The sequence below is a fragment of the Protopterus annectens genome, chromosome 16.part0 (genome assembly GCF_019279795.1).
Source record: "Protopterus annectens isolate FY-2018-M chromosome 16.part0, PAN1.0, whole genome shotgun sequence".
Taxonomy (NCBI): Eukaryota; Metazoa; Chordata; order Ceratodontiformes; family Protopteridae; genus Protopterus; species Protopterus annectens.
The window spans coordinates 509,175,105-509,199,234 of record NC_056750.1 but is presented as its reverse complement, the minus strand read 5'-3'; the positions used below and the strand labels follow the sequence as shown (position 1 = coordinate 509,199,234).

Genomic DNA, 24,130 nt, shown 5'->3' with positions numbered 1-24,130 from the left:
AGCCCAAAGGGGAGCGCTCTGAACTGATGACTGGCTCCCAGCCAGAAGAGGAGGAGCCTCCGAGAATGTCTATACATTTTGATGTGATAGTACGCATCTTGGAGGTTCACAGAGCGCAACCAGTCATTCATCTGCAGAAAAGGCAGAATGGATTGCAGCATGACCAACTTTGACTTTGCAACTGACATGATGAAGGTTGAAAGATCTCGGATGGTCTTAAGTCCCGTTTTTCTTTTGCACTAAATAGAAATTGGTATAGATGCCTTATCCAGATTGGTCTTGGGGGACAGGCTTTATGACTCGTTTTTTGAACAGCCTGAAAATTTCTACTGCTGCCTGCTACCATTGCATGGGTGGAACATCTGGGAGATGTTTTGAGGTGACTGGGGGATGTAGGATGGGGATTGAATATCCCCCGGGTATCTGCAACACCCAGTGATCATTTGTGATGGACTGCAGGCCATTGAGTGAAGAGAAAGATGCCCCACAACTGCCTCCAGAGACTAGCAATCTGACAACCCTTCAGGGCTGCTGCAAGGGTCTATCTGAGACAGAGTCCCGAGACTCTGTTCCTCGAGCCCACTCTGCCACTAGGGCGGCATCTGTCATGTCCCCCTTTGCCACAGGAGGAAGACAAGTCCTGAGCGTCGTGGGAAAACCCCCTAGACATTCAGAATCTCATCTTCTCCCTGTGCTAATTCCTGGAAAAGGATTGTTGTAGGGTTAGGAAGCTAATCCTGATGGCAGATAGGGTCTTGCCATCTTTCTTGCTCTGGACCAAAGTGTCGCAAATGGTTTTACCAAAAAGGGTGGAACCGGCAAACCGTGCATTCACAAATGGTGCCTTGAAGTGCTCCACAAAAGTTTACAAAGCCAGAGCCAGAAGTAACGCTTGATGGCTATGCCTGTTCTGGCCACCCTAGAGGCACGTTTAGTCGCATGTGACAGGAACCTTATGGAATTATTGGAAATGGCAGCAAGGGTGGCCATACAGGAGGAGAACTGCTTCTTTTCCTCTGCCGATGTGGACCTTGGGGCAGACTTAGTGACCTCTTAGACCAGGTCCCGCTGCAGTCTGATGACGCTTGCCACATAATTCAGTGCATGGAAAGCAAATGTGGCTGAGGGGTGTGTCTGCTTCCCAAAATGATCAGTGGTCCACTACTCTCGGTCCAGCGGAGGGACTGAAGAACTCTCCTGAGAGAGTTCTTTATTGGTGGCCACTGCAGTCACCATGACATCTACCAGGGATCCCTTCGACCATTGATGCCTGTCAGACGGGGTGCTGAGAACTTTGTCCTGGCACTTTGGGAATAGGCTCAACCTTGTTCAGTTCCTTCCATGCCCTGGATGAAATGAAGACCATGAGAGGATCCGCAGGAGAGGGGCACCCAGGAGGTGTAGAGGGTCCTGTGCTAAACTCCACCAGAGCACCGACTCATGTAGGTTTGGTTTCTGGGTAGTTAAACCACCCCCCCCCCCACTGGCGCAGGATTTCCATGTCTCCGAAAGAGACATCTTCTGGGTGTGATCGGGGGAACCCTCTCCTTCCTCCAAGTCAGTGTCTTTTGTGAGGGGGAGTTTCTTGGGAGGAATCTGAAACCTCAGGAATCTCCCTTGGGGACCCCCCTAAGGTGGAGTGGCAATAGGTTGTCTCTGAGGGGGCAGGACGGTGGATTCTGGCCCGGATAGACTGAGAGCTAGGATGGACTCCAAGGGAGACAGCGTCAGGGGTCTTGATGGAGCTGAGAGAACCCTCTCCACCACATCAAAAGCAGTGGGTGAATGAACCCTGGTAGCAGTGGAGAGTAAAACCAGATCTGCTGTTCCCTGCACCAAAGGGGGAGCTGGATCTGAGCCTCCAGGCGCCAAGACTCCTAGTGGAAGAAGGGCGTACTCTAAAAACCTCGAAGCAGACACCATCCCCTTGGATTTGGCACTGAGACTATGGCTCCAAGAGCTGGACAGCTCCGGTAGGGTCGGAGGTGAACCACTCAGGGTAGTGGTCAGCATCATGGTACCTGGGACCATCTTTGCAGACGCCCGGGAAGACTTGGACCTGACTACTCCGAAACTGGGGGTCGGCTTGGAGAAGGAGAAATGGGAAGAAAAGCAGAGTGCATGCTCCTAGCTCTAGATGGGGAGGGCAGGCAAGATTCCCATGTAGATCTGGGTCCAGATAAACCTCTGCATCATCCTGTCCACCTCGGCTTCAGAAGGATTACTGGTGGACTGGGTGGAGGAAGTCACCGACCCGGGACTGGAGTGGTGCCAAGGGACGCCAGAAAGTGGAGAATGGCCTCATGGACTCTGTCTTCGGAAAAAAGCATGGAGACTGGAGCTGAGGCGAGTCGTGCAACGGATTCGGCTGAGCCTTGGCTGGCGGTCCCTCGAGAGAAGTGTGGTCAGGAGACTGCCTTTTAGGCCAGTTCTGGTCTTTGGGATGAGACTTCTCCCATTCCCAGTTTTCTTACTGGGAGTTTGAGTCCCAGAAGCTGGGGCAGAAGTATTAGTTGAGGAGCCACAGTCTCCAAAAGAAAGAGGCCCTTCAGAATCAGCTTGTTTCTCCTATCAACGTGCGGGGGTTGAAACCCACACAGATCGAACAGAAAGTCTGTAAGTTCAGAATTCCTAAACATACCACACACAATGTGGTCATCAGAGAGGGGCAGCTTGTAGCCACACTCAGCACATTTCTTGAAGCCTGGTTTGGGTGGCTTCGCCGTGGCTAGAGAAAACTCACACACGCTCACACACACACTAGAAACCGGGACAAGAGCGCATCATATATATATATATATATATATATATATATATATATATATATATATATATATATATTTATTTTTTTTTTTTTGGTTAACTGACGCACTAATGCAAAGGGATAGGGCAGATGAAAGTCAGTTATAGGTAGGATTAGATAATAAAAAAGATTTACGTACAGTAAAGAAGTTTTAATACTTCGGAAGCTTGGAGCTATACAATACATTGCTGATTTTCATGATCAGCAACCAAGATCTGAGGGGAGGAGGGAGACGGTATTATGGGTAGGGGAGGAGGTTGGATCTTGGTTCCGATGCTGGAAAAGGCGGCCAAGTCATATCCGTATTCCCACCGATTGAAGATCAAATGAAAACAACTTCAGATCTGCTATTAAATCCAGCAAGTTAATAACGTTTAGCTGGAGATATTTTCAGGTAGTTTTTTTTTGAACACCAACCTGGCTGGGGCAAAAGTAACTGGCAGTAAATCACATTTGTTAGTGATGTGATGAAAGGTCAAAGATCGAGTTCCCATCTTTTGGACTTGCCCAGTATTAAAAGAAATTATAGCAAATTTAGACATTTTGGGAGAGAGAATGAACTTGGGGAGACATGTGAAACATTCTTCCTGGTATCGGGAGAAAGGGCTTCCACAATATCTCTGGTTCTGATGTCTTTTTCATCTAACTCAGGAGTTGCATTATCAGATTCAATCTGAGTGCTTTTTTCAAGATCTTTGATCCAGGGCTCTGGTCTCCTTTACCCATATTTCCCCTTTGCTCCTCAGATCTCGTTTGACCATTTCAATAATCAAGACATGAATTTGAGGGCTCTGTATCCATACAAGTCTTTCAAACCTTCTCGTTTTAAGATTTATTTTCTTGTATTATGCTAGTTGTAATACTTTCACTTTACGTGACCTTGGTTTTGTGTGTTATTACTCAAGATCTTAATTTTTTTGGGGGGAGAGGCATATTTCTCACCTTCCATACCCTTAAAGAGTAGTTCTGTTAGTGTTAGCATTAGAAAGTTTTCTATCTCTGGGTTGGGAATAGTTAGTTGGTTATTGTATTCCAGTTTGCTGGTTGATGTTTGTTTTGCGGTCATTGAGATTGGTTGGTTGTTTTGTAGAATTTGACTGTTGCAGTTTTATGTATGGTGGGCAAGGTCACCGGTTTACAAAATGCACTGCCTGTGGGCACAAAATCCCACCAGAGGTCCCCAGGATGCTTTTTGTTGATTGCTTAGGCATAACTCCTCTTGTTCAGTGAGAGGCCTGTCCCTCTTTTGAGGCTAGGACGGTTGCTGGTTGTGTTACTGTTAATTAGTTCTCAAGGTCCTCTTCCCTGCTTAAGTGGCAGTTTCAGTGCCACCTTCTTAGCCTCTCTCTTCTCCAAAACACTCAATATAGCTAGGCTCAGTAAAGAGGAGAGAGGCAAGGAGGGAAAAAATGACAGTAAAATCAAGAAAATCATCTCTGGATCTGTCGGCCCTATCTGGCTTGTCATTAAAGACTCCAAGACACAGATTCCGCTTCATTCAAGTTTTTTTTCAGAACCTTTAGCCTTTTTCACTAAATCACTTCTTCCTGGAGCCAGCTAGTGTAGGCCTCCATTCCACCAGCTTACAGGACAGACTGCACCCCTTGCCTAGACCACCACCTGTTGCTTATTCCTTCAGGCCTTTCTGACCTTTGAACAGCTTCTTGGAAGCAGATGTCAACAGGATATTCTAGAAATTTCCTCAAATTCAGTTGTGGGGGGGGGGGGGGTCTTCCCAGTCCCTTTCTCTTCAGCAGTTCTGGGCATGGTCCCTACTATCCTCACTTTAGTTTCACTTGTACCTCTTTGATCTTCAGATCCAATGGCCACAATTCAGATTCATTGCCAAAGGGTACCTGCATTGGAGCTGATGCCATTTTTTAACTTTGACTCCAACTGTTTCTCTCACCCTTTCCACTCTGGTTGTGAGACCCATCCCGATCCAGTGGAGTCAAGTGTCCCAGCCTAGGTTGCAACATTTTCGGAGCTGCCCTTGCTCCTGGATGTACCTGGACAGTTTGGCAGTAAGTCAGATTTGAGTTGGATATGTTCCTTTCCAGACATCCTCAGGTCAGGGAGGGTGCAATTTCTTAGTCTCAGCTTTATCTGTTTAAACATTTGAGAGGGTCTTTTCCAAGTCAGAAGACATGGTGTCTGTCTCACTCTGTTCCGTCCCGACCACCTGTGGATTCTGTGGTCATTTCTGCTCATCCCATTTAAGAGGAAAGTCAGCCTCACTAAGCCTTGAGAGTTCTCATTTCGAGAGCTAGCTCCCCATTCGATTCCAACCTTCCCCAGAAGTCCCCTGGGGGAGACCATAGGAAGCTGGCTTGCAAGGGAAGGCATTTAGACTCCTCTCTGGAGTCTGTCATGGAAGATTCCAATTTTGATAAAAGGGAGGGATCCCCAAGATCCCCTCTGGAAGACATCTTTGGAAATATTCTAGAGTTGATAAAACATAGAGGGGGTTGGTTCACTGAAACCCCCTCCCCAGAACAGTCTATATTCCATAAGTTTTTTGGGTCTGGCTTATTTACCTCCTGTGTGGTCCTGCTTTGTGATAAGCTAATAGAATTGGTTTCTCAGCAACCTGGAAGATTAAACAGTGTGATTGATATTACACAGAAACTGATTAAGATTTTTGTTGCACCTATGTGCTAATCTCATTGGAGCAAGGGTAGCCCAGTAGATGCCATGGTGGTTATGGCAGACATCAAGGAGGAGCTTTTGGAGAAGACCACATTTGTTCATTCCCCAACAGAATCTAGGGCATTGGACAGATTTTGGAAAAGGTTGATCTTAAGCGTTGTTTGCTCTCATCATTGAACTAATTGACCCATATGTTTCATTTCTAGAGCAATTTGACCAGGGAACTGTCCAGCTCCTGAGTTAGTCTGCCTGTTGGCAACTCGAAATTGATGGAGTTTAGCTGTCTACCATAAAATCAGTGACCAGTGTGTCCATGCATATGTTCTCCAATGCAGTTTATGGAACAGCAGGCACTGGGCATTATTTGTCAACACACCTGGATACTCTTATGTGATTTCATGGAAGGTTTCGAGATTTCTTTCATTAATGCTCCCTTCAGTGGTTCAACACTTTGGACCACAGGTTAGAGCGATACTTAATAGAAGCGAACTGGAGGCCAAGTCGAAAAGGGTAGGAAAAAAGCTAGGGATTTGGCCAGCATGCTTCTGCTAATAGACCCCCCCCACCTTCCCATGGGACTGAGGGAGAAATCATTTCAGTGGATATTATCCCAGGGGAAGTGGTGGTCCATAAATTGTTTTGAGGTCCCTTCACTAGTAAGTCCTTTCAGCATTCCTGAATGGTTGTCCAGTTGCTACATTTTAGAGGCAGTTGAGGAAAATGCTTATCCCACTACCTTCATTCCTGGGGGGCTATCACTCAAGATTCCTGTGTAGAGAATAATCACCGGAGGCTGTTATTCCCTTTGCTTCTCTTCTGCAAAAGACAGAAAATTCCTGATGCTTCACCCATGAGAAGGAATTGGCAGAACTAGTTAAGCTGCTAGAGAATATTCTGGGAGGTTCCACCAGATCAGCAAGGATCTAGCCCTATTCATTTTTCTTTTTGGTTCCAAAGAAAACTAGAGACCTCAAGCCCATTGTGGAGTTGGGGTACCTCAACCAATTTGTGAAACAAAGTTCTGAATGGTCACAGTTCAGTCCATTCTACCTCTTCTGAGGAAAGATTGACTATATGCTCTGTAGATCTCTAGGAAGTTTATCATCACATCAGGATAGCAATTCATTCCAGAAAATTTCACCATTTATGGCTGGGAACCAATCATTTTATAATGAGACCACAACCCCCAGAGTGTTCGCTAAATGCATGGCAGTTGTGGCAGTGCATCTCCATTGCAATGGTTTCAGGTGTTTCCCTACTTGAACTGCTTCCCCACTGCATCCACTAGGAATTGACTTAATTCAGTGTAGGGACTTCCTCCTCCATCTAACCTCATAGTTGGAAATTAACAGTAAGCTTGCCAAAAGCTAGTTATCACCAGCACAGATAAGGTTCATAGGATGCTGTCTGGACATTGACCAGCCAAATTGCCAGATTTCCTCCATTCAGATTTCTGTCTCTATATCAAATAGCTTCAGAGATCCTTTCTTATCCCAGTCCTCCACAAGCAAAGCTTGTCTTAAAGTTACTAGGTTCTGTGGTTGCATCAATCACACTAGTACCTCGAGAAAGGTTTTACATGAGTCCTGCAGTTGGCAGTTTCTGTACAATAGTCCATGACTCATCACAAATGTCATGCCTCAGTACATATCACACCAGTATGCAGAAACTGTTGGTGGTAGACTTTACCAATAGTAACATGAGGTCACCCATTCACTTTTCCACTCCCCCACCCAATAGCCACTGTGACCATACACTATTCCCTTCTGGGGAGAGGGAGCATATGGTCGATGAAAGAGGCCAAACTTCACATCAGTGTCTGAGATGAAGAGCAAGCTTCCTAATATTGCAGGCATTTCAGGACTCCCTTCTCAAGGGTGTGATATATATCCAGGTGGACAACATGGCAGTGATCTGGTACATCAGCAAGCAAGGAGGAACCCATTCATAGTTGTGTAGAGAAACAGTGAGTGTGTGGCAGTGTCTTACCGACACTTTGATCAAAGTGTACATTCCTGGGGCTGTCAGTGTTCGAGTACAAGCTAAGCAGGTTTATTCTACCTCACTAGTGGTCCCTCAGTCAGTCAGCGATGTCTTGTGGTCAGCTTTTTGCCTTCCTTCTAAATAGCAAATGCAGCAGCTACTTGGCCCTTATTTCCCTGAAGGGATAGCCACCAAGGGATTCTTTCATGTTCATTCAGCTCCCATATCTCCTATATGTCTTTCCACCTTTTCCCCGATAACCAAGTTTCTTCCGAAAGCTATGAGGTGCAAGACAAAAGTAATTATCATTGTACCCTTTTGACCCCAGCAGGTTTGGTTCCCCTTCCTCTTGCCTTATCTGAAAAAATGTCCTTGGGTGCTGGATCCGTGTATGGACCTGATTCACCCATCCAGTCAGTCTTACCAAGACATAACTCTGAAATTGACCACATAGTTTCTGTATCTCTGATGGAGGCCAGAGGAACCAGGCAGTATAATCCATCCATGTTTTGTCATCGTAGCAAGACCCATACACTAGGAATGTTTTTAATATTGGCAAATGGAAGAGGCGCCATACAGGCTTCTTCCAAACTTTTGGACCCTTTCTGTTCTAGTACCATCCATTTTAGATTTCTTAGCAGGTTTGTTTCAGAAGTGTGATAGTTTAATAGCTGCAGGTAGCAGCTATTTCCAGTTTTCACATCTGCTAAAATTAAACCTCAGTGCTTCCTTAATTTCCAAGTCTTTTTTGAAATGTACTTTTCTCCTCAAACCTCCAATCAGGAATTCACTTCCTCCATGGATGTTACTGTTATGCTGCAGACTTTAATTAGGTCCCCCCTTTGAACCTGTATCCTCAGGGGAATTGAAATTCCTTATTTGGAAGGCAGGCTTTTCCTAGAAGAAATTACTTGCAGACCTCCTTACCTTATTTTTCTTTAGAATAGGGGGCCCTGGAAACTAATCCTAATTTTCTTCTTAGTGGCCTCTGAAGCTCATCTAACCAGACAATCACCATACCATTTTTCTTTCCAAATTTTTACAATAAAGGGGAATATATTTATCCAGGTGGCTTTCCAAGTATATATCATTTGGTTTAAAAAAAAAAAAAAAACTTTACCCGGCAAACCAGAGACTCCCTCAACTAGATCTTTTGGCTACCTCCTCTGCTTACTTTGCCAGCGTTGCCATGGATGAGAGATGTGATGTGACTGCTTGGTGTAGAGTTTATTCCTTTGCATCTCATTACAGATTGTATGTACAGTGTAGATATCGTGCATCCTTTGGCTTCACCATATTTTGGAATATCCTTCCATGAGGCCTCTTGGAGTTTTTACTTTATTGGGAAGCTGTCCCAACTCTTGAGTTGGATAGAAAAGATAACATTGGCTACAAAAGTTGTGCACTTACTGTCATACTAGATTCATGTCTGGCTCAACATACCCTCCCTCCATCCCCCATCCTAAAATGTCATTTTTTTGGCTCTGACTGATCAGTTGGACCTGACCAGGAGTCTTGTCTTTTTGGCAGCCAACTGCTATTTCTGTTCTCTTACTCCGGTATAGGTTGCTAGGTGTGTGTTGCACTCACTAGGTGAAGTGCTAGCTACAGGCAGACGAACTCTATCTGAGGACCAGAGGGAATTATGGGTAGGGAAGAGACAGAGCCCTGAATCCAGTTGCTTGGAAAAAGTGCCGAGGTTGGATCTGGTCAGCTCCAATAACCCAATTGTTGAATCAGATGGAACAAAACAACATGGATCTAGCGTTATGGTAAGTACATAACTTTTGTTAGTCTTGACTGATGGTGGCATTGGACAAGGAGGTTATTATTGACATTGGTGAAGAGGAGAATAGTAGTGAACAAGGGTGGATAGAAATTTCTAAATAAATGGATGCCTTGCTGTAGTGTTTGGATAGAGAGTTATGTAGTAATATATGGAGGCTAATTCGGAGAAGGGTTTGACATGGGGTAAACATGTAAGACATAAGATTTTGAGAGTTGGTTTCCCAGCTCAATATTAACAACTTAAAGCTGAAGTGCATATAATTGAATTGTATTTTGCTGTATATATCAGAGTTGAGTTTTTAATAATTTATCATTTTTAGAGTTTTTCTTAAGATGCTTTATACATGAAGATGTATGCCAAAAGAAACTAGAATTAATAAGCAATGTGAAGTTATTTTGAATTTGAAGATTACATTGGTAGAAATTTGATTTTCTACTTGTCTACAAACCATCCTTCTGTATCTGATGAAATTGCATCAGATGTCAGAGATAACTTCACTTATAGTGGTGAAGAGACAGCGATTACATAAAGCTAAAGTAGTTAAAGAATGGATTAGATATACATTTTAGGAATATGAAAGATTAATCATTAAAAAGAAAAAAGTGGTAGTTATATTTACTCCTGTGTTTCCACTATTGGCAAGAGAGATGTATTTAAGCAGAGAGTTTGAAGAAAATACAAGTTTGTATTTAATGAAAAAAATGAGAATGTCAAAGTGTGTTTTTCTAGTAACAACACATTTGGGCTCTTCTGAAAGATATTTAATGAAGACAGGACCATATAGCAATAAAATGGATTTTTTAGAGTTTAAGAAGAAATAAAGATGTGAGATTTGGCATCCATGAAATACTGTAATTTTCAGGTATTAAAAAAGCAGTAGAACTAATAGAAGTGTTTTGTAGTTTATCTTGGTGGGAAATTCTTAAGGGATGCTTGCAAAGGGACTTCAATTTGCTAACTACACAGACTTTAGAAGTTCATATGAAATGTCTGATTGGGAGTCAGCACCACTTTTTACATGTGATATGAGAATGGTTTAAGGCAACTACTAGATATTCAACCTTGCGAAAATATCTTAAAATGCCACATTGACTTTTAAAACTTGTTTGGAGCATGTGTTTGTGTACTGTTATTGTGAAATGATCGTGAAGTTATAGAGGGTGATTTAAGCACATAGTAACAAAAACAGAGTACGTAAATTATAATAAGTTTGATTTAAGAATAGCAGCAAAATTGGGCAGAATGTAATGGAGCATAATGAAATAGAGTTTCTGGCTTTCCACAAGGTTAACACCTTGCAGAAGCACAAAGTATTACCGGTGAAATTCAAAGCAACACTATCATGGTCATTAGCAGTGGTAAAGCCAAGAGGAATTCTGCATGTGGAGGCATGCTTCCCTTCAGGTGAATGCAGTAATGGGCAATGAGCTGCTAAGGAGGGAGGAAAAGGAAGAGGATGCTCCTAAAGAGGAGAGTGTAGGCCACTTCCCCTAGCCAAAAAGGTGATATGCTGCTTGCCACCTGACTCTGATCTAGAAATGTAAGGGCTGGTTGGGTTCCTGGATAAGGAACAAGTAGTTATAGGGCACTTGCCCAGCCAGGAACTGCCCAGTTCCCAATTCTCCATAATGAGTGAGACAACTGGGTGTTTGTAGTGGAGCTATTGGGCAAGGTGCAAATAAATTAAGTAAAAAAAAAAAAAACTTCGCAAGTTGAGGAACAGAATAGGCATCAGAAATGTAATGTATTAAAAATACATTTCTCTGAAGGTGGGATGAACTCCATAATGTTTTACTGAAAATGTTATTTCTTGTCTTTGTGATGATCCAGAGCTATGCATTCCCCCTTGACAGACCGTCATTAGCTTTGTCATCTGTAAATTAAGAATGGTAATGAAGGACTTGTGAAATCACCATCTTGTCTGTTTTCTTGTCTTTAACCTTTTTTTGTAATCAAGGTATGTTTTTTGCCTTATGAATTATTAGTATTAAATAAATCCATAATAGAGAAAAGGTAGTGTAGAACTGGAGAATCCCACATCTTGCTGGGTTTCATCCATTTTCATTAGGAGTACCTGAAACAGTCTTTGCTGTTTCTCTAAAGAGTGCATCTTGAAGCAATACATAGTACACACAAGTGTTCACAATATCCTTTGCTGTTTTAGAGGATATTGTGATGTTGTGCATGGGCATTTCTCTTCCTCGTGTGGGAGGTTATAATCATGATGATGTGGCAGTAGGAACTTCTATAAGTAAGCTTCCAAATTTATGATTTGTAATTTTAGTATTTTATTTTAGATTTAAAACCTATTTTAATGAGGGTTGGTAACCAGAAGTTTAGGGGCAGATGTTGCTTAACTCCTACGCATGGGACACTACATAAGAGAGAAGGGGGTTCAGCATATTGAGTATTAGGTTTCAGGGGAGTATTTTTGAGACTGTTTGTGCTCGCTGTATTAGGGCCTCTCTAATAATCCATACAACAGTTTTTTCTGATGCAACCCAAATGCCAGATTTATAAATTTACAGTTTTCTTTAGTTCATTCCACTGTGGTTGCTTAATATGTATTAATTGTTATCTTGCTAGTAATGTCTGCTGATTTCCACAGAAAAGTTTTCAAAAGACTTCCCAGGTAAAGATGTTTAGAATTGAACCTGTTGAGTGTCCATGTTATGTGATGCAGTTGTTGCAGTTATTGCAGAGACCAATGTAAGGAGTTTTCTAACAACTGATTTTTGTTAACTTTCTTGTCAGGCACAATCCCAGCTTCGAGAATCTTCCCAAAAGATTGACCTTCTCTACCTGTCTTTGGAAAATCGTTTAAGAGAGCTTCCAGTCAATCATCCAAAAAAAACATTAATTACAAAGACACTGGAAGTTCCAGACTCTTCATCAGTTGGACCGCAAGGCATCTCTGTTGGTTATCTTTTTCAGTCATTCTCCTCTATGCTTAAACCGGCTGCACTTACTGGTAATGGAGGAATTAAATATATTACTAAAATTATTTAAAATAATATTTTTACAAATAGAGCTTCATTAAAGAAGCTTAGACTTTTCTTTGTAACAGACTCAGTTAATGGGTAATACAATTTAAAATCTTAATTGAAAGGTTATATTTCTTAAGCAGCCCTGTGAGATGTGAGAGACCACCAGTTAAATATGCAAGGCTAATATAACAGTAGGAGAGCCGCCTTATTTAGAATGTTGCTTACTATGTCCTCACCATTGATAAGCATGTTTACCATGTTTTTTCTCATATTCTACTTTTGGTGTAAGCCCCAAGCTGTTGCTGAAGTGGCTCCAATTCGATCAGTCCGCTACGAATGTTAACTCATTCAACACTGTACTACGTTTTTTTTGTATATGTCCATTTCACACCCATTGCTCCTTATTGCATCCAGAACTTTTTTGGGTCTGGCTTTATTTACTAAGTGACTTACCAGGTAATGGACAATATTTGAAAGTGCAAGGACTTAACAAAATGAGTGTGTTAATCTAGGATATACTGCAGGAAAGAAATTAATCACCGTTCATTGCTTATTATTCATATTTTCATATTTATGTTAATATTTTCATAACTGAGAGTTCTACATGTTATGGGGTATGGTGTGATATGCCATGGTGTGAGTGAGGCAGAAAAATTCAGTGTTCATTTTTTTTACACTATACCTGATATTTTGTTAAGAAAATATTTCCATATGTACTTAATACTTCAAAAAGTGATTTACAAACTTTTGCATGACATCCAAGTGAAACTTTAGATGTTAAAGAAAACTAACTGCTTTATCAAATTTGCATTCTGGGTTGCACATTGTCGCTCTCCTACTTGGGACACAATAGAAGAGTCTTTGTGGCTTCTGTTCAAGCAGCTTTATTATATACAAACTCATCATGATAGAGGTTAACTGACTTTAACTTAAGTAACTTATATACAGGCAAACTACTGCAATCATACATGCTTACTCTCTGGCTGCACTCTCAAAATGGCACCGGGAATAGCATGTCTCCGGTATTTATATGTGCACGTTCAATCCTTGATATGTTCTTTAAAGACATAGCACATACAACTCTGATCTACATCCTCCCTCTTTGAGATATAGCTCATGCAACATTATCAATGTATTTGTCATGCAGATATTACAAATAATTCTTTGTCATGCAATTATACAAGACTAGGTACATATATACAGTTATGTCCATGTTGCTGTGCATTTCACACTGGGCCTGGATATTCAACCATATCGTGTGACATTAAACTGTGTTCAACCTTGGAAGTATTTGGAACATCCTCAGGAATGGAAATAGAGGTTGAAACGCACTCTGGGATGGGAACAATGTCTGGTTCGCTCTGAGATCTAGTCTGTATCACAGGAACAATGCTGTGATGATGATTATGGTACTAGAAGAAGATGCCTACGATTTCTCCTGTACTCCACACCCTCAGATTCTACAATGTAGGATTTCGGCTTGCTACATATGCCTGTAACTTGACCAATGTGGTCAAAACTTTTCACCGTTTGTATCCTCACTCTCTCTCTCCTTCCCTCAATGGATGAAGAAATCTGCTCTGTTTATCATAACTGGACTTCTAGATAGAAATTTTCTTGAATAATTGAGCCTTGATGGTTTTGTTGTTCTTGATTTTAGACCAGTAAACTGGAACTAATAGGTAGCATTGTTCTGGTTTGCCTGGATAGAAGTCTTTGAGCAGGACAGCCAAGTATATCATCATGGGGTATGTTTGAGATTAAGTAAATTCAAAAAGACATCGGTATTGTCACACTTTAACATTTCATGTAATGGCTTTGCACTCTGCACTGCACATTCCGCTAGCCATTTTGACTGTGGATATTCAGGACTGCTAGTAACTTGTACAAAGCCCCATTCGCTTGCAAATTTCTGAAAGAACTGGCTATAGTAAATTGAGTACCATTGTCAGAAATAACTTTGTGTGGACTACCATGAACTCCAGAAATTATCTTTCAACTTAGTAATAAGAGTAGTGGATGTTAGGTTAGGTAGTAAGTCAATCTCAAACCAACTCTGATAAGAGTCTACCAATACTAAGTAGTGTTGAATGTCCCACTTGAAGGTAGTGGCTACTGCTGACCAAGGTAGTTCAGGAACTTGACTTGGCTGAAGTGGTTCTCTTTGCAAATGCGGTCTAGTACTATTGCATACTGAGCAAGAAGACAGTACTTGTTACTTTAAGTAATGAAGGCCAAAATATTGGTTTTCTTGCTCATCATTGGTTCTCTTGCTCAGTGGATGTGGGACCTAGGTGACCATGATGTAAAATCTGAATATATTCTTGTTGTAAGTAAGTGGGAACAATTTTAGGACATTTGAAAATAATGCCATCTTCATTCAGCATTTCATCTCTCTAGGGAAAATAGGTTTGCACTTCAGGTGGTACACTAGATTGCTTTGACGGCCATCCAACATTAATGTAGTGATTGAGCTTTTGCAAAATTGAATCAGTCTTTGATCTCTCAGCTCATCAAGCCTAGTGGTAGAGAAATTATGCACTGCTATCACGTCAGTCAATATTCTCTGGGTCAAGCTGTTCCGTCATAGTTTTGAGTGATCTGGATAAGGCACCAGCAAGATAAAGTAGTTTGCCTTTCGTATAGACAATTTTGAAGTTGTACTTTTGCAATCTGAGCATCATTCATAGACTTCTTTAGAATAATAACTAGAGGTTGGTGGTCCGTTTCGATCTGAATAGCTCGGCCATAAATATAATCATTAATCTTGGAACATGCAAATACTATTACCAAAAGTTCTTTCTCAATTTGAGCATATTGCATTTCAGTTTGGGTAAATATTCCAGATGCATAGGTTACTGGTCTGCCTTCTTGAAGAATAACTGCACCAAGAACAAATTTTGAAGCATCACAGGAAAAAGTGACTGGTTTATTCATATCATAGTATCTTAATATAGGTGGGGTGGCAATTTTCTGCTTAAGGTCTTCAAATGCCTTTTGGTGCTCTTCTAACCATGACAGTGTAACATTTTTGTGTGTCAGCTCTCTTAAAGGTGCTGTCAACTCACTGAAGTCTGGTATAAACTTGCCTAAATCGTTGACCATGCCTAGGAAATGTGGTAGTGCTTTGAACATTGTTTGGTGCTGACATCCCAAGAGTAGCTGCTTGCTTGGTTGGGTCTGGTCTCAAGCCAGTACTAGTAAATAAATGACCTGCATATGTAACTTCTGGTAGTCAGAATTTACATTACAGAGGATTTAGCTTCAAATTTACTTCATGTGCTATGACTAGAACTCTCTTTAGGTTTCTGTCATGCTCTGCTTCACCATTGCCTCCAACCAATAAATCATCTACTATTATGGCACAAGGATAACTCAAAAGAATTTGCTGCATTGTGCGCTGGTAGACTTCACTTGCAGAATTTATTCTAAATGGCATCCTTAGGACTCCGTATCTGCCAAACGGGGTACCAAAAGTGGTTAGTAATGAGGATTTGCAATTAAGCATCACTTGGCAAAATGATCTTCTTGCATCCAAGACAGAAAAAACAGTGGCATTTGGTATTAGAGCTGCAACCTCTTCAACTGTACACATTGGATGAATGCAGTCTGTTCAATGCTTTATTCAAATCTCTTGGGTCAATACACATTCTGATTTCGTCTGAGCCTTTTTTGTGAGCTGCTACCATAGACTACACCTGTTCAGTTGGTTCTGTAACTGGACAAATTACACCTTTCTGTACCATTTTATCCAACTGAGCCTTAACTTTATCCTGCGTAGCTATTGGAACTCTTCTTGCTGGTTTGACTACTGGAGTCACCTCTGGGTTTAACTTCATGGAATACACAACTGGAAGTTTGCCCAACTTGTCATCAAAAACACTGGCGTACACTGAGAAAATGGCTTTAGAAAAATTTGAACTAGGATATGCACTTATGTTATGAACAACTTTGGTAAAAGAAAGCAGATTCATTTGTCTCTGAGACCCCGTAACGACTGTACTGGTCTTTGAACTACATAGAATAACAAGCTTTAACAGTTCTTGGCCAAATAACATGAAAGCATCACTGACCCTTCGTTTTGAATTTCTTGAACTCCATAAGCAGCAGGTTTTGCACTACTGGCCACATTGAGTTGCTCATTAGTTCTCACTTTAGCAATTGTGTCTGCTGATGTAACATTACACTTTGAACCAGTGTCTACATCAAGCTCTGTGGATTTATCATTGATCCAGACTGTACAAAACCCTTGGCTCTTTGCCAGTAAATTCACAGCATCAACTCTCTGACCAATTACTGATACACCATCTACATAGAAAGTCGACTGCAGCAACTCTGCTTGATAGATTTGCTTTTTTGTGTGACCTTTCTTTACAACTGTGTGGGGTTTGCTTGATTTGCAAAACCTTTTAAAATGGTTCCATTTTTTACACTTGTGACATTGCTGACCAAATGCTAAGCATTCCTCTCTTCTAGACTCATGATTGGCACCACAGTTGTGATAGTTAACAATAAAGCTGGACTTGGGTTTTGCTTATTCATGCTTGTACTGCACTGAGGAGCATGCTCCTTTAACGGAACTAGTCTTAGAACCTACTGGAAATGTACATAGTTTCTCTGAGCCAGCAGGGATTGTGGCTGCCATGTGCTTAGACCTATTTCTGTTTGCCACGTGTTGCATTCTGTCTACATGTGCTCTGGAGCCTGCTGAAACCATGCTGTTGTCACTTGCAAGCATACCTGTGTGTTTTTCTTTCACCTCATGGATTTGATGAATCTCAATGGCTTTACTCAACGTCATATCACTGTTACGAAGCAAAAGCTTTCTCACAGCAGCACTATTAATACCACACACAAGCCTGTCCTTTTATTAACTCATCGTTTAAGTCACCAGACTGACATATTTTGGCTTTTTCTTAGGTCAGTTATATAAGCTGCAAAAGTCTCCCCTGGTTTCTGATCTCTCTCTTGTAAAACAAATGCCTCTCTAATGTAATATTTGTCAGAGCGTTGCACATTTCTCTAAACTTCTGCTTCAAACATCCTGGGTCCTCCCTTGATTCAGTCTGTACAACAATATGACTAGTTTTACCTTCTCTCTCATATAATGTTGGTGCATGCACAAATTAATGCTCTCTTTCTATGGCCCCTGACCCAGCTAGGTTTAGCAAAATAAATGCCCTGGTGCATGCATCTTTATCAGAATAAGTAACTTGTATAAACATTTCGTACTCTTGCTCAAATATTCTCCAGTTCTCTGCAATATTCTGATCAAATACAAGTGGATAAGGGCTTTCAAAATCCGTCTGCCATATTAACACATGCCAGTGAAGGGTTTTGCAGATAACCACGAACACATGCACGTATGCCAGAAATTTATGCCAATACTTGTAACTTTGCCCGATAGAACAATAAGCCTCTGTATAACTGAACTTTGTGAAATAAATCTCTCCGACACTGTAATACACTTGAATTTACTGTACTGCAAGAAATCATCTCTTATCAGTGTAAGAAACATTTCAAATAATGTCACGATGAGAATGAATTGGGCAAGAGAAGCTCAGAGTCGATAACATTTCGAAGTAATTGCAATTTGTGAATAAACTGTATACAACACATTGAAATTCCCCAAAATGGTGGTACCTTCCTAGGCAATTCTGTACAGTGCAGAAACTCTGTAATAGCGCACTTTGTGAATAGACACACCCAACACAAGAAACTTTTCGAAATGGCTATACTTTGACTGTACTTCACAAAATAGTTACACTTTGCACACACATGAACTCTTCAGAGTACATGCACAGTAATAAGCGCACACACTAAGCACTTTTACATACTTTGGGATACTTGATACAATACAAAGTCGTAGTTATGCCAAAACAGAGCCCTTTGCAAAAAGCATTCAGTTGCCTTGCTATGTTTGCGCTTAATATGGCCCTTTTATCTTTTTTTTCGCCCTTAGATTTGTTTTGCTCTTTTAATCTCTTTTCATGCCCATTGTACTTTTCTTGTGCTTATTTTACTCTAAACATGCCCGTTTTACTTTAAACATACTTGTTTTGCTTTTCTGATGATCATTTTGTTAAATATCTTAATTTTAAACATTTCCTTTATTTAATAAACCTTTTGTGCCTCCCGCTTGTTTAATAATGCAGTTTGTGCCCTTTTAATGCTCCGTTTTATCTTTTTTATAAAATTAACAGTTTGTGCAAATTCTCATTACCTTTTATTCTTTTCTGGCTCTTTTTCGTGCTTGTTTTTCTTAGTTTACCTTCACTGTCTTCTCTTTACCTCCTGGCTCTGAATATCATTCTCTGGAATCCCACTTCTGACACCATGTGGCACTCCTACTTTGGACACAATAGAAGTCTTCCTGGGTTCTGTTCAAGCAGCTTTATTATATACCACCATATCACGATAGAGGTTAACTGACTTTAACTTAAGTAACTTGTATACAGACTAGAAAACTAAAAAAACAAGGCAAAATTATGGCTGAAAAAGAACCCGCAAATACTTTTTCTTAGCGCTTTTGTTCTCTTTAATGTTTCAACAAGAACTTCATCAGAAATGTTTGTATAAAATACACACACACACACCTTAAAGACATTCAAATAATCACGTGATAAAGACACCCAGTGCAAACAATCTAAAAGTGGGCTTTCCCCCAAGATCCTAATACTATTGGTTACTATTCTGTCATGCTCTAAAGTGCATGCAGTTAAGTTTGGATGTGAAGTTGTTAAATCTCGCCGTTTATTCTCTCTGATGGGTTCAGAGCCGATCCTCGGCTCCAACATGGCTGATAGCAAAGCTCAAGGTTTGCCAGTAGCTCGAGACCAAGCCCCTTATCCCACAATGCACTGCTGGAATTACTTCCGATCTAGTTTGCCGTGGCAAGAGAGATCTTGGTGATCCAGTTAGCTCGGACCATTTGACAAATCGCAAGTTTAAAAAATATATTTTTTTTCTAGTTGTTTGAGTGATTGCTAGTGTTCATTGTGTTTCTAGTTTAAAATAATATTAGTTTAGTAGGTTAGTTTTTTGTAGATATCTACTCTGTGTGTAGTTTTTGTTTTCTTGATGTTAGGCCCTTTTTTGGCCCTATTTAGTCTTGCTATCTTCAAGTGTTATTAGTTTTTTTAGTGTGGGTTTAGTAAGTCCTGTATGTAGCCTTTACAGGTTTTTTTTTGTGGTGTTCTGTTGAAAGAATGTCTGATGAGAGAGAGAGAAATCTCACCCCAAATCGGGGTTTAAAAAGTGTCCAGATTGTGGACAGAAAATGTCCGTTACGGACAGACATGTCCAATGTGTCTATTGTCTGGGGGCTAAACACCTCCAAGACTCCTGCAGTATATGCCATTCCTTTTCATCGAGGGTTCTCTTAGAAAGGAAGAGAGAACTTGTAGATAGGGGGTTACTGCAGCATTCTTTTTCTGAAGTGTTGGGTAGCCAGGAAAGTGCCAGCACTTCGTCAAAATCTTCGAAGTCTTCTGATTCCAAACAGACAAGAGGGCAAAGAGATCAGAGGGTACAGGGTCATCGGCTGCACAGCTCTCGGAACCGTGTGTCCCTTTGGTTCGGAGCCAGCTCCCAGTCTTGGAGCCGGTTTCCGAGGTCCCCTCATCTCCTCTGCTCCAGTCAGCACCTTTGGTGCATTCCTCTAAGTCTTCGGTTAGCCTATCTGATTTGGATATGGATCGGCTAGTGCAGAAGCTTTTAAGGGCACCAGGACATGCTAAATTGTTGTCGGCACTGACCACTTCGTCGGAGCCGAAGACCATTGAACCGGATTTGACTACTCCTCCTCCGAGCCATACTGGACTCTCTGAGCTGAAGGAGCCGAACCGATGATTGTCGAACCCTTGGAACCGAGACCCGCACCGGGGTTATCGGTTCCATCTACTCGGATGTCCTCTGCACCGACCAAGGACACTAGGAGCTGACGTTCTCCTGTCAGTCCGAGGAGGATAGTCTGACCGATATGTCTGTGCTGACTCTTCCTCTCGGGGCTTCAGCTCAGATGAGCTTGGCTCCTACCTCAGGCTCGGAGTCTATGGTTTCGGTGCAGGAGGATCAGAAGGTCCATTCGGGTCTGTTTACCCCTTCTCGTCAGAGCCATGGTGCCTTCGAGGAGAGTCATGTCATGTCTCCTAAAACATCATCAGCATCGGTTCTGCCTTCCCTCTCCCCTCAAGTTCCTACGTCCGCTTCTTCATCTACCGGTCCCCCTGCGAAGCGTAGAGACCCTGAGCCTCAAGTACCCCTACAAGGCGTCCCCTGCTCTTCTGAGACCTCTCCAGATCCCCCCACTGAGGAGGTACCCAGGAAGAGATTGTGCAAGAGGAGGCAGTTGGACTCCCCACAGGTGTCTTTGACATCTGACACTGACCTGGATGAGTCAGAAGTGTCCCCTCGGTCCCCCTCTGAGGATATCTCCTTTGCAGAGATATTAGAGATCCTGAATCAGAGGGGCGGTTGGCAGTCCAAAACCCCTACTGAGGACGAGTCAGTGCTCTTAAAGGCTTTTGGGTCTCAACCTTCCACTTCTTGGTAGTCTCCGCATTATGAACTCATGGACCTGATCTCTCGTAAGGCATGGGAGTCGCCAGAGACCATGGAACCTGTCCCTCAGAAGCCAAACAAGTTTATTTCTGCCCCAGTGGAAAAAAGCCTTTTTGACCAAGGGAGTGCCTGTTGATGCCATTGTGGTAGCTGCAGCCACCAAAAAGGAAGTGACAGAAACAATCACATCTATCCAGCCTCCTAATAGAGAGTCTAGGATCATGGACAGATATGGGACCTTTTCTCTTCGATCGCTAAACTACTTAACCCACTTTACGAGACTCTAAAGAGATCTCCTGAAAGAGCTAGGAGATACTCTTCAGGGTACGGTAGCTGCAGGGATGGCAGACCAAGTCAACACACAGCTTGCTACCCTAAATTCGATTGTGTACTCGTCCATGCGTCTCATATCATATGCAGCTGATGGTTCGAGTAGAGCCGCTAGTTCAGGCATTGCTCTGCAGAGACGAGCCTGGATGTGTCTCTGTTCCTTTGCGGAGCCCTTTAAGTCTTCCTTTATTAACACCGTGTTTGACGGCTCATCACTGTTTTGGCCTAAAGTAAAGGAAACATTAACCAGGTGTGAGCAGGAAGGCAAGACCCTATCTGCCGTTGGAGTCCGTTTTTCTACCCCTACTCAGCCCTATCCCAAGGGCGGAAAAATGTGGTTCCAAAAAGTACAGGGAACCTTCCAGGACACACATGGAGAAACCCCCTCTAGAGGCAGGGGGGGGGTTATAATGGAAGACGCTGCCCGCACGGCAGAGCGGGTCCGCAACAACAGGGTGACAGAAGACAGTTCTCTGGTCAGCCGTACCAGCGCCCCTGAAGGGAGCCCCGGCTGTCTGGCTCTGGAGGCAGTCGGGGGGGGTCGCTTATCTTTGTACCCCAAAGCCTGGTTAAACATAACGTCGGATACTTGGGTACAAAGCATTATTTCCAGAGGATATGTCATACTGTTCTCTACCCCTCCCACTCCTGTATACAGAATCCCAGATGTTCCACCCAGTCTCGGGGAACAAGCAATCATAGAGGTCCACAAATTGTAGAAAAACGTCATCCAACCAGTCCCAGCAGACCAAGTTTTGGATTCTGAACTTACTCAAGATTCTTTTTGGTACCAAAGAAAACAGGGGACTGGAGACCTATCTTGGACCTCAGCAGACTCGATCAGTTCGTAAAGAAAGAGAAGTTCCGAATGGTCATGCTTCAGTCCATTCTTCCCTTCCTAGGGAAAAGCGATTGGATGTGCTCCATAGAGCTCAAGAACGTGTACTATCACATAAAGATGAACAGACGCTCCAGGGATCACCTTCGTTTCCGTCTGGGAGCCAATCATTACCAGTTTCGAGCCCTGCCCTTTGGTCTCACTACAGCCCCCCAGAGTGTTCACCAAATGTATGGCAGTGGTCACGGCTCACCTGAGGCATCTCAGATTCCAGGTATTTCCATACCTAGATGATTGGCTCCTCACCTCTACCACCAGGCATCAATTGACTCAGGCAACACAATATACTCTGACATTCTGCCATCAATTAGGCATTACAATCAACTTCGAAAAGTCTGCCTTATTGCCATCGCAGCATACTGTTTTTATAGGAGCAGAGTTAGACACCTCAACCACCACTCTACATCTTCCGATCGAAAGAGTCTCACTTCTCTGCCAACACATGAACTCTCTGGTGTCAAAGAACAAAGCTACAGCAGCAGAGGTCTTGAAGGTGCTAGGTTTGATGGCAGCTGCAATCCTGGCCATAACACTCGCAAGGATGCATATGCGAATCCTTCAATGGCTCCTTTTTGCTCAGTGGTCTTCCCAGAAACTGCCGATGCACCACATAATTCTCATCACACATATACCTGCAAGAGAGACCTTCGGTGGTGGGTGGTGGTTGACATCTCTTCATGTCACAATCAGAAGGCCCTTTAGTCCCTCCCCCCCAGTAGCCACTGTGACCACGGACACTTCCCTGATAGGGTGGGGGAGCATTTTTAGAGAAAGACTGCCCAAGGCACATGGACGGATCAAGATTCACATCTGCATATCAATGTTCTGGTGTTGAGAGCGGTACTTCTGGCGTTGCAGTACTTTCAGGACTCTCTTCCTTTAGGGACTGTTGCATTTCAGACGGACAACATGTCAGTAGTCTGGTACTTGAACAAGCAAGGTGGAACCAAGTCTTACCCCCGTTGTCGAGAAGCCCTCAGGGTCTGGCAAGGGGCCGTGTCATCCCAGCATTTTCTGTTAGCAACGCACATCCCGGGAAAATCCATCATGATAGCAGACAAGCTAAGCAGGGCGATATTGCTCCCTCACGAGTGGTCTCTCAAACAGGTTGCAGAGTTGGTTTTCCGCAAATGGGCCAACCTTGCTGCGACCTCTTTGCCAGCCACATCAATTCAAAATGCAGAAGCTACTTTGCCCTAATACCACCTCCGGGACATCACCTGAGAGATGCTCTTGTACACGATTGGCTCCCAGGTCTCCTTTATGCATTCCCACCCTTTCCATTGATACCCAGATTTTTACAGAAAGCAAAATCGCTGGGAAGGACTGTCATCGTCATAGCCCCCAACTGGCCTCGACAGATTTGGTTCCCGTTTCTCCACAGTCACCTGTTGGAAGATCCATGGATCCTGGACCAGTTCCGGACCTTCTGACGCACCCGTCAGGGGACCTCCATCCTTCCCTGCAGTCCCTGAAACTGACTGCTTGGCTAATTCACTTCCCCTAGTTGCCAAGCTTCATTCAATTTCAGACGATACAAGACAAATTCTCTTGTCTTTTCACAAGCCATCCACCAGGAAATTATACTGCAGTAAGTGGAAAAGGTTCTCAATTTGGGCCAACACACAGAAAATTGATCCTTTCCGAGCTCCGCTATCGTCCATTTTAGATGTTTTTGACAAAAATTTTTAAGGAAGGGGCAGCAGCTGCTACAGTTCGAGTCCAGTTAGCCGCCATCTCAAATTTCCACCTTGGATTCGATAACTCGAACGTTATGGGCCATAAGTTATCTAAAACTTTTCTTAAAGGTGTTCTTCACATGAGACCTCAGGTCAAAATTCCTTATTCTCCCTTGAATTTGAACTTTATGCTGTCTCAAATTATTCTCTCCCCTGTTGAACCAGCATCTTCTTGTGACCTCAAATATTTATCCTGGAAAACTATTTTTCTAGTGGCCATTACTGCCCGCAGAGTGTCAGAACTTCAAGCATTATCTGTCAGACCACCTTACATGATTTTCCATGCTGAGTATCTCTCAGAACAAACCCCTCATTTTCCCTAAAGTCTGTTCTGAATCCAATATCAATCAGGTCATTGAGCTGCCAGTCTTTTTTCCTAACCACTCTAAC

The 24,130-nt window shown here is 42.6% G+C and overlaps 1 protein-coding gene across 1 annotated transcript in view; it reads left to right on the top strand.

The window, feature by feature from the left end:
• PKN3 (protein kinase N3) overlaps nucleotides 1–24,130 on the top strand; it is a 2,242,690-nt gene that overhangs the window by 774,732 nt on the left and 1,443,828 nt on the right. Inside the window, exon 6 of the mRNA XM_044058139.1 lies at nucleotides 11,979–12,195. Within this exon, the coding sequence (XP_043914074.1) occupies nucleotides 11,979–12,195 (217 nt within the window). The remainder of the gene's footprint in view (nucleotides 1–11,978; nucleotides 12,196–24,130) is intronic.